Source organism: Neodiprion fabricii, chromosome 1 (genome assembly GCF_021155785.1).
Source record: "Neodiprion fabricii isolate iyNeoFabr1 chromosome 1, iyNeoFabr1.1, whole genome shotgun sequence".
Lineage (NCBI taxonomy): Eukaryota > Metazoa > Arthropoda > Insecta > Hymenoptera > Diprionidae > Neodiprion > Neodiprion fabricii.
Window position 1 is genome coordinate 393,533 of NC_060239.1, and position 13,069 is coordinate 406,601.

The following is a 13,069-nucleotide window of genomic DNA, read 5'->3' on the forward strand; positions in this document are numbered from 1 at the left end:
ATCCTAGTAAACATGCTGTGGACTACTCTTAGGATGGTATCAGTCATGTAAATCACGTCGCAGCTTGGTATGACGTAGTATTCTGGTATATAAAGGGTGGTATTTACACTGTATGCAATTTTGTAGATTACAGTGAAAATCAAAAGAATGACAGACAGTATTATCAGTTTGGCAAAGAATGCATCAAATGGTAAGAATATTGCGTTTTCCCAATTAATGCCAGAATATTGTTGCTCAAATTTTGACTCTGAGTTCTGACTTGTGTTTTCATGTAGTTTTGTAGCATTACTGTCACTTATATCCAAACTTAGTTTATTGGGCTTGTTATCTACACCTTCCACTTGCATGTTAGTAAAAGTTTTCCACAATTTCAATTTGTAATTATCACAGCACCATAAAGTTTAATAGTCTCTTCACGATGTAGCTTTACAAGTCATATTTATCTAGCCTACTAGATATTTTGTCAACAAGTTTAGTTTTTTGTTTTTTTTCCAACATGTGTACATGTTTTGTTTGAGTAAAAATATTTCTAGTGACCAATAATATTGTTATATATATGGGAATTCACATCATACGTAGGTTTTTTCATTGTCGCACTATCATAGAACAACATTTCTGTACTGAGTAATCACAATTGGGGATGCAAGAAGATCAGATCGATGATAATAATTTTCACATACTTCTTGTATTCAAGAAACTATAAAAGGTAATACAAACAGTTCAAAAATATGCATACAATACCAGGAAACATCATAGACGTTACGTTTATACGTTTAACGATATTAAAAATTGCTCTAATGGTAATTAATAAACAACAGCCGGTTAATGCTATTCATAATTTTAGACTCTGATTGATATTTTAAACTGACGAATGTATATCATTTAAAAACTTTAAAAGCCCTCATTTCTACGTAACTTTTTACCATAATGAAATTACAAATGCTCAAGCACCTCACCAAATTTTAGAAAAAAATTAGCAATATTAAATCCGTTACAATGTAATTGTTGCTATGTACAAACATGAAATATTCAAGCATTCAAAGATAAATATAAGAGAAAGACTTGCTGAGAACTTCAATAATCAAACAATGCAGCTTTGAAAATCCTACAATAAAAATATAACATTATTTTTATAGCTAGAATTACAAACAAATACCATCTCTTTTGCGCAAAAGGAAGTATGGTGAAAATTATTCCACTTTTTTGTCTCCGCTAGATTGCAACTTGGCGTGTTCTTCGCTCAGTCGATCATATTCCTGCACAAGAGATTTTGCTTGCGATGTGACTGCTTCTTTGTCTTTCTTTTCCTTTTGCAATTCCGCTTCGAGCTCAGAAATTTGTTTATTTAAGCCTTTGATTTGATTTTTAAGCTCAGAAACTGCTTTGTCGTGAGCCTCGTTGGAATCATTCTGGGCACTTTCTCCTGATGATTTCTGTGCCAGTAGAGATTTTGCTGTGGTGGTGGCAGACACTGCTTGCCGCATAGCTGCCTCACTTTGTGCCAATAGCGTTGCTTGGGCCGAAATCAGTGTAACCAAGCGACGGATCACAAGGCTCAGAAAGAGCGAAAATCCAGAAATATAAAAATTCCGTTGAGCCCGAAACAGCCGCATATTACCTATAATTTATGCAATTGTATTTAGTTATCAAAGAATGTTATTTCTACGAAAACACATTAACCCACATACAGTAGTAGTCCCATTTTTTGAATTTTGAATTACAGATGCACTTCATTTTTCAACAAATAATAGTATACAAATTTCGTACCTTGCATTTCTGTATTTAAATGAACATGTTCCCCAGTCTCTATGTTAGAATACTTGCGCATTTCTCGAATCGCATCTAGCAAAAATAATACCAAAATGGCCAGCAGGACTAAAAAGTATATCGACGCTTGACTGCTCAAGCTCTGAAGGAATCTGGACTTGAAAAGCCGTTGCCAACTCTTCGGGGATGCTATTGGCAAAACGAGGAGCAGAACAACAGCTATTTCCACATATAAAAAAGAAGCGATAATCGTCCATTGCAAGCTCATCTTTATTACCGTTTTTTCTTGCTTTCTTATCTTTCAGAAGAATATATCTGAAAATAATAATAAACAATTTCAATTACACGCTTGGTTAATATCAAGTACTGAAAAGTTTTTAAATGTCTGTCGTTTCTAGCCCGGGTGAATTTTGAATTAAATTAAATCGTCACATCCAAGATATTATTGTACTATGATAGACTGACCAATGGATGAATTACAAATGAAAAATGGGAAACTCTTGAGCCCATTTTATTTAAGCATTCAGTAATTTTTTTCTGACTTGCTAGTGTCGATTACTGTCAGCATAAGACCAAAAAGACCCAAGATTACCCAAATTACAGATATCTATTACAAAATACTGTATCTGAGGATGCGAGTCGATTTTACACTATTGAATATATCCAAAAACTTGAACGGCCTGAATTATTCTTTGGCTCAAGAAAAATGAGTAAAGTAATGAGAATTGTCACAAAAAAAAAAAAAATCAGTAAGGACATGAGATCAAATGCAATACCTGTATACTAAGATTTAAAAGTGAATCACAACCGACTTTACAAACTTTGATCAGATAGCTTCAGCCTATGACGCAATACTATTTATGAATTTGACAAATATTCTGTGTCGATGCAAGGCTAAAAATGTATGTAACGAGGAGATGGCGGGGAGCAAGGATTTGACTGTTGAATCGTAATGAAACTCGTACATGTAGGCGAGTCTTGTACTCATATCTCACAGGAATATTGTCTTGTCGAATGCGATGATAAGGTATAAAAAAAAATTTCACGTTAGCGCAGAAGATTACATATGAAATGGCTGAATCGTCTATTTTCACTTGGTTAGCGAAATTTTTAGATTAATGGCTCAACTACTTACGTGGTTTTTAGAAAGTCGCACGCCGGTTCAAGCAATACCTGAATCTCTAACCACTCATTCGCCCAGCGTAACGTCCAGCTAAGTACAAAGTACGGTACGGATATTCCTGAGTTTATAAATAAATTACAGGGTGACGTTGTACTCCGTAAATGTTGCTATGTTTTCTACGTTTTTTCTATTTCGTTTTCCACAAACACAGGGTCTTCTTTGATTGGCCAGGCCGTTGGCGAAAGTTTGCGTTCCTAAATATTGGAAAGACGTCAAAGATTGTTGTTTTGACTCAATTTGAGGAACGCAGGTTAACGAGGTCTTCTCTCACTGACAATGAGTAGGTATCAGTCAAGTTTCAGTCAGTGGTTCTCTGGACGAGAAAAAAAGAAGATAAAATAAGTAAGAGAAAAAAAGTATAGGGAATCGCAATAAACACCACGTGCTTTACGGTGATTATTGTTTGAAACTTGATCACAGTAATATAATTGAGTAAGAATGCCAGGAAAACTTATAAACAACGTACTCACGTACGAAGGATGCAATTACTTTAGGTATCGTTTACTACTGGCAACATTATCCGGGAAACCCGTAAGAATCACGGGGATACGAATCAACGATGACAATCCCGGCCTTAGAGGTTAGAACTTCGAACTGGACGGATCCGATTGTTGACCAATTCAGTTCCTTAGTTTTCATCATGGAGTTCGACATTTATGTTTTTGGTTTTTATTACAGAATATGAAATCAACTTCGTTCGACTCATGGACAAAATCACAAATGGGACCAGAATAGAGTTGAATGAGACTGGCACTATTATTTCTTATATTCCTGGTTTACTGGTCGGAGGAGATCTGGAACACGAATGTAGTCTTGAACGAGGTATCAGTTACTATTTAGAAGCTGTCATGATGTTAGCCCCTTTTTGTAAGAAAATGATCAGACTCAAAATCAAAGGAATAACCAACAATACTCTTGGTAAGAATTTTTGAAAATTTATTCATTTCTGTAATGTGCATATTAAAAATCAAACGTTCTATCAAAGTAATTGGTTTCCGATTACTTCAGACCCCTCTATCGATAGACTGAAAGCCAGCGGAATTCCTGTCATTAAGCAATTCATTGTGGGGGATGATGACGTGGAATTGAATATTTCTAAGAGAGGCGTTGCTCCATTAGGCGGTGGCGAAGTATGGTTTAAATGTCCGGTGAATCGTCACCTCAAGTCGATACAGGTTGGTTAACAATTTTTTTAAACAACTGTCATAAATTTGAAATCATCCAGCGGTACACAGAGCCTAACCTTAAACTTATTGCCATAGTGCCAGAATTGTGGAATGGTCAAACGAGTGCGAGGTGTAGCGTGTTCGATACGTGTATCCCCGGCAATAGCCAATCGCATGGTGGAATCTGCTAAAGGATGCCTGTTAAAATTTCTTCCAGACATTTATATTCACACAGATCAGAGCCGAGGTTCATCAAGCGGTAAATCTCCAGGTAAAATTATTATTACGAAAAATAATTTTTCTAGTTAACAGATCGATGTTAACAACTTTCTTTGTCAGTAAGTTAATTCACAATGAAAGTATGTAGTTTGAACATACTCTATCAGTTGAGGTTGAAATTCGTGTTATATCCAGATAAATATTTTTCACCCCTAGGTTTTGGAATTACTTTAGTGGCTGAAACGACAACAGGAGTATCTTTGAGTGGTGAAGCATTTTCATCCTTGACAGAGACCGGATCTCTACCATGCGTTCCTGAAGATCTTGGTAAAAAGGCAGCCTTATATCTTTTGGATGAAATATACAGGTAAGTTTAAATGTGTTATTATTTAATCAACACCTTTATAGAAACAATTACTTTACAGAAGTGGATGTGTAGATTCTGCCTTTCAAAGCATGGCAACACTGTTTATGGCACTTGGTAAGAAAGACATTTCAAAGATGACCGTAGGCCCATTGACGCAAGCCGCGTAAGTGAACGTCATTTTGTACAAAAAAACACTTTATTGTTATTATCAAAGGCTTGATTATCATTAGACTATATCTTATTGATTTTCAGAATACAATTTCTACGGGATTTGAGAGACTTTTTCGGTGTTGTTTTTAAGATAGACATGTTGAGCAGTGATGAAACTATCATCGAGGAACGAAGTCTGGTATTATTAACTTGCGTTGGAATAGGATATTCGAATATCAATCGCCGTGTCATGTAGCTCTTAAGTGTGAGTAATTTTTATTTACTAAAATAAAGCCCAAACATTTAAACAGAGGTCTTGATACATTTACACCCGAATCTGTCAGACTGATTTACTACAATCTGAAACCTGTAAAATTGTCAAAATGCTACACCAGATTATACTAATACAAAGTCTTGAAGGTACAATGGCTTCGCAGGCCATGCCCGAAAACTTTGTAACTTTAACGATCGCCAAGATTGTTGATAAGTTGCAGAGCTTTGCTTTGCATGATAGTATGTGATTTTCTTCGGGTGATTTTGTTCACTGGCTGTTGTTCTATTGAATTTGTCAACAGTTACGAGGAATGTTCTGAAAAGTTCTTGCTTGCTGATTAATAAGTAATTTCCTCTTTTTTTCTTCTTCGTTGCGCCTTGCTTTCGACCATCCACAGATATCTCCAATTGTCTGTTTATATTGAAAAATGATTACTTTCACATGAATCATCTATGCACCATTTTAACGAGATTGAAGTTCATGTTAATATAATTACGCATTACCAGAATGAATGGCTATTTCACAACTCTAGTATTATTCGAAATACAATGAAAGGTGAATTATACTCATTCTTCGGTTAAAATCTCTTCAAAATAACGATACAGTTGTGAAATAGTGATTTTTAAGAAACCTTTACTCATCTACTACAGGTGTATTTCCAGTAGTTGTCTTAGAATCAGACCACTATAAAACTCAATGTTCAGATAAGGCAAGGGTATTCACCTTTCGGGTACTGCACACCATATTATGCTAGAGGGGCAAGGCCGAGCCCTGTTATCTCCTTTTCTGTGGACGAAACTTTGTTCCGATTGCATGAAAACTGGACATCTTCCAGTGGCAAACCTTTCACATATACCACGTTGCATAGCTTCTAGAGAAAATGGAGATTGCCCTCCAATACAAAAACTGTCGATTATTACAGGTGGGATTAGTCTGGATAAAAGAGCCCCTTGTATACCAATAATATTCCATCTATAACAAATATTATACAATTACAATACGTATAATGAAAATAAAAGAGATGCAGCTACGGTTTTTTTAATGGTATAATACCAGGTTTGAATTCAATTTATTGGTCCCAATGTTCTTACTTAGCAATTTTGTCGGAACAGGATAAACTCAGCGTTCGATCACCCCGTCCTGGTTTTGTTCTTATGGGTCCAAGAAGGTGATAATTAATACCCGGCAGGCGAGAATCTTGTTTGTCGATTTCCACACATTTTGCACCTGTTCGATGCACGTCGTACTCGTCACACTGATAATCTTCCTGAAGAACGGCTCTTTTTACTTCCATATCGTCGTGTGCATGAAGCTTTCTTTTTCGTGCAGAAGCGTTGACGCCGAACACACAATTCTCAACTATCTTAGGAAATATCGAACAATCCCCACAAGGAGTTTGACTACAATAATAGTGAAGTGAAATATTATTCCGTAGACAGATTGTTTTATTTGCATCCAATTCGAAAATATCGCTATTATTGTCATTCAACCTCAAATTTAATTGATGGTATAAGTAGCGTAGAAACGCTCGCCGGGCTAGGACCTCAGCATGTGAATCGCTCAACCTACTTCCGATTTCCCATTGTTTTGTATCTAATAACTCAGTACCGCTTAAACACTTTGTGCCAGTAGCCAGCGATACAACTGACAAAGATTCTTGTGCATCTTTCAAAACAATTCCAGCTAGAACTGTCCACTCTGTATCTTGTGGTTTTCCTGTTTTTCCAAAACTATTATATTTTTCACAGCAGAGCTGGGCAATTCTATCCGCCAGGTTGTTCATAATTAACAACAACTTACGCTCCAGTTGTCAGTTAGGTTTTAATTAGGTGTATGAAGGATATAAAAATACGTAAACATTGCAAGTATTATGCATTTATACCGAGTACATGTTTGCCACTCAACAGACGTTGGTTGGATCCCATGTATACTTTTTTTGAGGTAAGCTGGACAAGGTTTTCATGTGCTGATCGTTTATGACAAAGTTTAGATCGATGTTATCTCTGATGTGCTCCATTTTTGCAGCTTTTGGTATGATTCCTATGGAAATGAAAATAATGGACAATTGGCGACGTTATTACAGTCAAAGCATTTCAGACGAATGAAACGTTCAGACAACATACCAATACCCTGTTGCAGTGCCCATCTTAATAGTACCCTAGCTGGAGATACCTTGTATTCTGTGGCAATACTGTTGACTGTTGGATCTTGGAGTAGTTCGTTAGATTTACTTGTGCCCAAAGAGGAATAAGCTTGAACGTGAATTCCTTCTTTGTTACAATAAGTTCTTAGTTCATCCTGACGATAATGGGGATGACATTCAACCTGTGAATTCAGCACAACGGTTATCCGGTGGACAAATTCACATTAAAACTGCAACGTTCAAAACTCAACCTACTTGATTAACAGCAGGTCTCACACCATAATCATTCGCTAACAATTCTTTGAGATGTTTAACAAGGTAATTGGATACACCAATTGATCTGAGTATGCCTTGCTTTTGAAAATCTGCCAACACTTTCCATGTTGTGTCTCTCAATTTAATATTCTCGGTGGAATTCTCTGGGATGGCCCCAGCGCCGGGCCAATGAATCAAGTACAGATCCAAGTAGGTAAGTCCCAATTTTGAGAGAGAATTCTTTACAGCATTGTAAACTTTTTCTGGACAACCAGTATCGCTCGGGGCTGCAATCGAGAAATCATGTTGGTAAGTTTGATATTCAAGTACAAAGCAACTGTCGAATTCTCTCGAAACCACGTAGTATATTGAATCGAAGATCCATATGAGTTCACTTGCCGAGTTTCGTAGTGACAAAGATATCTTCTCTTTTCAGATTATATTTAGGCAGAGATATTCTTAGGGCTTCGCCTATATCACCTTCATTTCCATATCTTGCAGCGGTATCTGAGTGGATTTGAAAGATATAACTGTTCAGAAATATAATGGAGCAGTGAGAATAAATGATATAGATAATAAACCATACAAATATAGCCATGACAGCCTTACTCACCGATTGATCGAAATCCTACTTTGAGGCTTTCATCCACAACATCCAGGATAAGGTCTCTGCCTCTTATTGTGTAGGTTCCAACTGAAATATAACCCAAGTAACTATTTGGCGAGAAGTGATTTGCAAAAATATGTCTGTTGCAGGTTTCCGAGAATGGTTTTTATAACATATCAAAGTAGGGTAATTATGAAACTGCACATTGAACGATAATCCTCACTAACAGATCACCAGACCGTGATTGATGTTGTACAAGCAATGGATATTTTTTATTTGCATTATTTTTAGTCTTGGTTTGTTCTTACGTCCAAGAAGAGGCATGTGGTAGCCACTTGACAGCTTCACATATTCTTTTGCTTTCAACATTTTGTAGTTAAATAAAATGAATATACTCGAGAATACGAAGGACTTATTTATAATTTTCACCTTCAAGAGATCAACTCGAATTAATCGTCTGGGGTTGGACAATTACGAATAAACTATTTCCAAATACTCTGCTGACACTAAGCAACATGAGGATTTATAGGTTAGAAAGCAGAATCAATGATCTTTTAGTACGCGGGGGCTTCGACCTTGGATATATGTATGTAATCGCTGCTAGCAATCAAATATCATATCGTCGATTTATTTTACACTTGAGATTTGGAGTATACATTTTTATACACAACGTAAACCTCCCACGGCTGGTAGTTGGGTAAATTGCTTTATTTATCATGGACAATTCGTGAACGAGATTTTTTAATCACTACTTGTCGGAGGCAATGCCAATGGAACCTTCGTACACATTATTTTCTCTGCCAAAATTTGAGCAGTTTCAATCATGTTGTTCAAAATCCAGTTTTGATGACCTGGTTGTGGAAATTCAGCGCACGGTAGCCAGCGACGACTGTCATCCTCCAATTGTTGCAAATACACAGGTTGCGAGAAAAATATTCCCTTTGGAATGCCAAATGTTCCTATGGGCATAGTTAATCAACGGGTGGGCATGGCCAATGGCGATATTCAATAGGAGTGCAACAATCTTTTCCTTTGTACTAACCGTCCGAGCATATTCCTAAAGAAATAATTTCATCCTCCACATTGTTGTTTTTGTTGTACCAAAGTCTGAGAAGATCACAGATCGCTATGCATTTTTGAGAGTCACCTGCCAGCGAAACCTGATGAATTTCAGAGCAGCTCATGAATATTTGATTTAGACCTCGAAATACATATTTTTTGATAATGTAATTTCAGAATCAGTTTCCGTTTGTTATTTTAAATGAATTTTATGTAAATATACATCTATTTAGGCATAGATTACTTTGAATGTATTACTTTATGCTCAAGTAGAGCGACATCAGGGTCCTTGTCATGTACCATGTAAAATATTGATCTTAACTCTTGGTGCCTCGCACCCAGTGGCAAGGTTGTACCGTTAGGAGATTTTAATGCTCGGTTATTGGGTCTATAAATTTCGTGTCTCTGAATAGTATTGTGCATGTCGACAAAATGGTTTATGCCTGCAAAATTTTCTATAAGCAATGTTTAACTGCACTCGTAAATGAATATTTGTCTGCAACGGTGACTTGCCTATAAAACCCCAAACTGGAGGGCATCCCATTTCTTCTAATGCTACATCAACCAAATTCGCCGTTTCACACAAAATTTCAAATCCCAGGTGACTACTCACAACGACAATATTATTTGCATCCAAGTTTGTAACTGTAGAGGCAAGTAATCCGGCATTGAGACAATTCGGTCCAGCTGAACAAAATACCACTTTCATGCAATCTGGGGCAAAATCATTTATTTGCCTTGCTAAGTCAAGCATGGATGATCCATTACGATTTAACCAATAATCTATTGCTTCTCCACTTTCCCTGAAAAACTATATAAGTTTTATGGCACAACAGTGGCAGAAATACAAATTATCTTACTAGTTACTTTTAATTTTATAATCGATGCATATTGACTTTTACAATAATTATTCAATTTACACGTAGCCTCACACTTGATTATAAATCATAACTTATTTTATAAACTCACATTGGTATTTCATTTAATATAATAAGTATGTCGCAGTCAGCCAAAGCAATACTCAGTGATTGCACAATTTTGATAGCAGGTGAGCTTTTAAAGGGTGTTTCGATTTCTCTGATTTCATCTTTCAGTCTTGTACTAGGCACAGGGGGATTGTACAGTTTGACAACTATCTCCTTCGCAAGATGCAATATTTCAATTGCACATAAGTCAATTGCCAGGTTTTCACACAGTTGTCGGTCTGATCCAAATATTGAAACACGTAGTTTTGAATTTCCTGCAATCAACGTATTCTTACGTGCCCTTATTTCTGCTTCCTAGACAACATACGAATGTCATTCATCATTCCCAACGAAAGCTGAATACTTTATCCTGAAATAGATGTACCTGACTGCAATCTTGCCCCAACGTGTTCAGTTCATCCTTACTAAGCTGGGACTCAATACCGTAGTATTCACTAATAAATTCCCAGAATTGAGTTGCGTCACCTATATAGGCGTAGTTGTCTGCAGATTTTCCGAATTCACGCCATACAAGAGGTGAATTTTCGTGTGACCAGCCCCGTGTTTTGCAAATTTTCTCCAACCACGGCTACATGCAAACAGATTTGTCCATTGACTTTGTACAAAGAATGCCATTGGGTTTGAATTCGTACTTCCCATTCTTCGCATTGCTTACAAATCCTTTCAAATCTAAAATTCGGTAGTGTTTGGGATAAATGACTAGCAACATAGCACACATGGGAGAACACCTGGTCCTCCATGACGCCAGCTACCAGGATTAATGGCTGGTTGTCTGTCATCTTTGGTTAGATTTATCGGTTTGAGTTATTTGTGGTGTTCAATAGGTATCACCTTTATATTTAATCCGTGCATGCAAGTATGGCAAATGTTTGTAGTTTGATGTTGGTAACCATAGATACACATAGGTAATAAAGTATCAAGCAAATTGCTTACAAGCTCCGAGTTATCAAAATGATGACATAGATTTATTTTTAAAAATACAAAAAATTTACATAGATAAAGATACAGTTTTATTATAAATAATGATAATTATTATTAAATCAATTAGAAATTCGAGAGCTGGGAAACTAGTAGTGGCTAAAAAATGTCTTTGGCATGAAAAAACTGAAAATTAAAGCGATAATCCACAAATAATTGATCAGACTGGTACGACCAATCCTTCATTTTATTTTTACCCAGATAAATCAATGAAAAATCTGGTTTGCAGCGAATACAAGTATTTAGTTGCCTTCGATTCTCATAGTGAACAATAACTTGTCGATAATGTACAGGTATCGAAATATTTTCAGCTCTCATTAAAATTCGTCATTGTCTGAAATATCTGGAAGACTTAGCGAGTCTTCGTCAAGTTCCTGTTCGGACTTTAAACATGCACGTAGCTTGAGCTCAGGTAATACAGGGAAAGGTAACATTTCAGGATCTGAAAAAAAAGTTGTTAATTTCATTTATCAAATGACGTGGCTAACAATGAGTTTTAACTTTTGCATGGAATACTGTCTTACCAGATTCAAAACCTTCATCGTCGTAAGTCTGAATTGACCGAGTAAAGTTAGCTACTAATTCTTCAAAATCAGGAGCAGTAGGTTGATCATCGGTGTTCACTGCGATGTAAAAAGATTTTTGGTTTATTGTAAAATGGATCTAACCAATTGGAGAGCTTGAATATTTTATTTCATATTGTCAAGAAGACACATTCTCATCCATTCTAAAAGACACCAAATCACTTTTCATCCTAACTCACTATAGTTCTCTTCTTCGTCGTAATAGAAAGCCAGTTTTTCTGGCTCTGGTTGTGAGGATGATCTCGTATTTTTGATAACAGTAGGTGTCAATGGTTTTTTAAAGACATCGTTTTTATGTAGTTTGACAACAGAGTTGACTTCGAGAAATTTGGATTTTGGGGAAGAGGTCTTCGTTGATAGCGGCTTCAGATCCTTAACCTGAATGAATAGACAAAAATTCTCATTTTTGATAACTCATTACATTTCGAACAGATCATAACTTGAAACTGTTAATAAGGTAATTTTTTAGTTTTTCCATTACAACCAATCAATAATCATCACCTTCAGGAATTGCTGGCTTTTGGATCTAGGGGATACAGGTTTCCCATCCAAGTCCATCTGAGTTACCGACGGCTTCAAGGTTTCCGTTTGTTTTTTATTTTTCAAACTCATTGAGGACTTCGAACTTGCAGTATTAATGTTGAGGTCAGAGTAGGAGCGCATCGATAATCCTTTGGGTTTACATCCGTTGTTGGTTCCGAACAATTTTACAGGCGTGGCAACCGGACCTTCCAGATGATTACGTTGCTTGGATGCTCTCCCGTGCTCTATTCACATAAATTCAACGATGAAATTAAATCACGTGAATCGACCGATATTACATTCCCGAAATGTCATTCAATTCGTTTATCTGGTGCCTGTTTACCGTGGCAGCGAGGTCAGATGCCTTTTTCATTTCCATATTGCATAATCAACGACTCTTGCATGCAGAATTTGTAAATGTTGAGCTTTCATTTTAAAATCGAGTGACTGCAGACCGCGCAAAGGTAAAAACACATAACCTGATCAATTATTTCTGCTCACCTGGCATGATTGGAGCACGCTGAATAGGATCGTCGGTCTTTCCAAACAAGTCAAATATACCTGCCATTTTCTTTGGGTGCCTCAGTTATTTTTCAGTTACGAATCTACGTTAGATTCCAGATATTCTTTGCCTACTTGTTTCAACGTTTACAGATTGTGTTAGTTGTCTATGGAGTACGGGTTATGTTTGAAATCGTTTGAAATCTGAGGGCATTCCAAAATCCTTTGCCGCACAAGCGTCGCTGCTGCAGCGCTACCTTCAGGGTACTCACGGAATTCTGGGACGTCGAAGAGTTTAAACGTACTTG

General features: G+C 36.6%; 5 protein-coding genes across 9 annotated transcripts; 1 reads left to right on the plus strand and 4 right to left on the minus strand.

Annotated features, from left to right (window-relative positions):
• Positions 1–666: 666 nt before the first annotated feature.
• LOC124188160 (B-cell receptor-associated protein 31) lies at positions 667–3,056 on the minus strand. Of its 2 annotated transcripts, none has more exons than XM_046580649.1 (3): positions 2,903–3,056; positions 1,768–2,082; positions 667–1,618 (listed from the first exon to the last, which is right to left on the minus strand). In XM_046580649.1, the coding sequence occupies exons 2-3, from the start codon at positions 2,033–2,035 to the stop codon at positions 1,191–1,193; spliced, it is 696 nt and encodes a 231-aa protein (XP_046436605.1). In that variant the 5' UTR covers positions 2,036–2,082; positions 2,903–3,056; the 3' UTR covers positions 667–1,190. The 2 variants fall into 2 exon arrangements, with proteins under 2 accessions (XP_046436605.1, XP_046436606.1); XM_046580650.1 differs by lacking the exon at positions 2,903–3,056 and adding an exon at positions 2,544–2,682.
• Positions 3,057–3,090: 34 nt separating this feature from the next.
• LOC124188150 (probable RNA 3'-terminal phosphate cyclase-like protein) lies at positions 3,091–7,979 on the plus strand. 4 transcript variants are annotated; one of them, XM_046580624.1, is made up of 8 exons: positions 3,237–3,530; positions 3,629–3,868; positions 3,959–4,125; positions 4,213–4,387; positions 4,552–4,702; positions 4,761–4,865; positions 4,955–5,117; positions 7,961–7,979. In XM_046580624.1, exons 1-7 carry the CDS (start codon positions 3,389–3,391, stop codon positions 5,106–5,108), a joined length of 1,134 nt encoding a protein of 377 aa, XP_046436580.1. In that variant the 5' UTR covers positions 3,237–3,388; the 3' UTR covers positions 5,109–5,117; positions 7,961–7,979. The 4 variants fall into 4 exon arrangements, with proteins under 4 accessions (XP_046436582.1, XP_046436580.1, XP_046436581.1 ...); XM_046580625.1 differs by lacking the exon at positions 7,961–7,979 and adding an exon at positions 5,777–6,173; XM_046580626.1 differs by lacking the exons at positions 3,237–3,530; positions 7,961–7,979 and adding an exon at positions 3,091–3,230 and having other exon boundaries at positions 4,955–5,164.
• LOC124188149 (tRNA-specific adenosine deaminase 1) lies at positions 5,101–6,909 on the minus strand. Its single transcript, XM_046580622.1, has 3 exons — positions 6,218–6,909; positions 5,850–6,098; positions 5,101–5,537 (listed from the first exon to the last, which is right to left on the minus strand). Exons 1-3 carry the CDS (start codon positions 6,907–6,909, stop codon positions 5,249–5,251), a joined length of 1,230 nt encoding a protein of 409 aa, XP_046436578.1. The 3' UTR covers positions 5,101–5,248.
• On the minus strand, positions 6,982–10,955 carry LOC124180485 (putative malate dehydrogenase 1B). Its single transcript, XM_046566081.1, has 12 exons — positions 10,809–10,955; positions 10,541–10,744; positions 10,160–10,470; positions 9,704–9,993; positions 9,449–9,633; positions 9,174–9,291; positions 8,917–9,090; positions 8,138–8,218; positions 7,924–8,031; positions 7,525–7,811; positions 7,250–7,451; positions 6,982–7,166 (listed from the first exon to the last, which is right to left on the minus strand). Exons 1-12 carry the CDS (start codon positions 10,953–10,955, stop codon positions 7,027–7,029), a joined length of 2,247 nt encoding a protein of 748 aa, XP_046422037.1. The 3' UTR covers positions 6,982–7,026.
• A 352-nt stretch (positions 10,956–11,307) lies between these two features.
• On the minus strand, positions 11,308–13,001 carry LOC124188159. Its single transcript, XM_046580648.1, has 5 exons — positions 12,762–13,001; positions 12,240–12,505; positions 11,918–12,116; positions 11,679–11,777; positions 11,308–11,596 (listed from the first exon to the last, which is right to left on the minus strand). The coding sequence occupies exons 1-5, from the start codon at positions 12,826–12,828 to the stop codon at positions 11,472–11,474; spliced, it is 756 nt and encodes a 251-aa protein (XP_046436604.1). The 5' UTR covers positions 12,829–13,001; the 3' UTR covers positions 11,308–11,471.
• Between the last annotated feature and the right edge of the window lie 68 nt (positions 13,002–13,069).

What these genes read in the sequence shown, in the direction of transcription:
- LOC124188160 (XM_046580649.1), bottom strand. Translation starts at nt 2,035, where the DNA reads ATGAGCTTGCAATGGACGATTATCGCTTCTTTTTTATATGTGGAAATA. An exon ending in TTTAAATACAGAAATGCAAG is followed by an intron (nt 1,619 to 1,767) that starts GTACGAAATTTG and finishes CATAAATTATAG; the next exon opens with GTAATATGCGGCTGTTTCGG.
- LOC124188150 (XM_046580624.1), top strand. Translation starts at nt 3,389, where the DNA reads ATGCCAGGAAAACTTATAAACAACGTACTCACGTACGAAGGATGCAAT. An exon ending in TGACAATCCCGGCCTTAGAG is followed by an intron (nt 3,531 to 3,628) that starts GTTAGAACTTCG and finishes TTTTTATTACAG; the next exon opens with AATATGAAATCAACTTCGTT. An exon ending in AATAACCAACAATACTCTTG is followed by an intron (nt 3,869 to 3,958) that starts GTAAGAATTTTT and finishes CGATTACTTCAG; the next exon opens with ACCCCTCTATCGATAGACTG.
- LOC124188149 (XM_046580622.1), bottom strand. Translation starts at nt 6,909, where the DNA reads ATGAACAACCTGGCGGATAGAATTGCCCAGCTCTGCTGTGAAAAATAT. An exon ending in TGTTCCGACAAAATTGCTAA is followed by an intron (nt 6,099 to 6,217) that starts GTAAGAACATTG and finishes TATTTGTTATAG; the next exon opens with ATGGAATATTATTGGTATAC. An exon ending in TGGTGTGCAGTACCCGAAAG is followed by an intron (nt 5,538 to 5,849) that starts GTGAATACCCTT and finishes CAATATAAACAG; the next exon opens with ACAATTGGAGATATCTGTGG.
- LOC124180485 (XM_046566081.1), bottom strand. Translation starts at nt 10,955, where the DNA reads ATGACAGACAACCAGCCATTAATCCTGGTAGCTGGCGTCATGGAGGAC. An exon ending in ATATTAAATGAAATACCAAT is followed by an intron (nt 9,994 to 10,159) that starts GTGAGTTTATAA and finishes ATAGTTTTTCAG; the next exon opens with GGAAAGTGGAGAAGCAATAG. An exon ending in AGTAGGATTTCGATCAATCG is followed by an intron (nt 8,032 to 8,137) that starts GTGAGTAAGGCT and finishes AAATCCACTCAG; the next exon opens with ATACCGCTGCAAGATATGGA.
- LOC124188159 (XM_046580648.1), bottom strand. Translation starts at nt 12,828, where the DNA reads ATGGCAGGTATATTTGACTTGTTTGGAAAGACCGACGATCCTATTCAG. An exon ending in CGACGAAGAAGAGAACTATA is followed by an intron (nt 11,778 to 11,917) that starts GTGAGTTAGGAT and finishes TTTACATCGCAG; the next exon opens with TGAACACCGATGATCAACCT. An exon ending in CGATGAAGGTTTTGAATCTG is followed by an intron (nt 11,597 to 11,678) that starts GTAAGACAGTAT and finishes CTTTTTTTTCAG; the next exon opens with ATCCTGAAATGTTACCTTTC.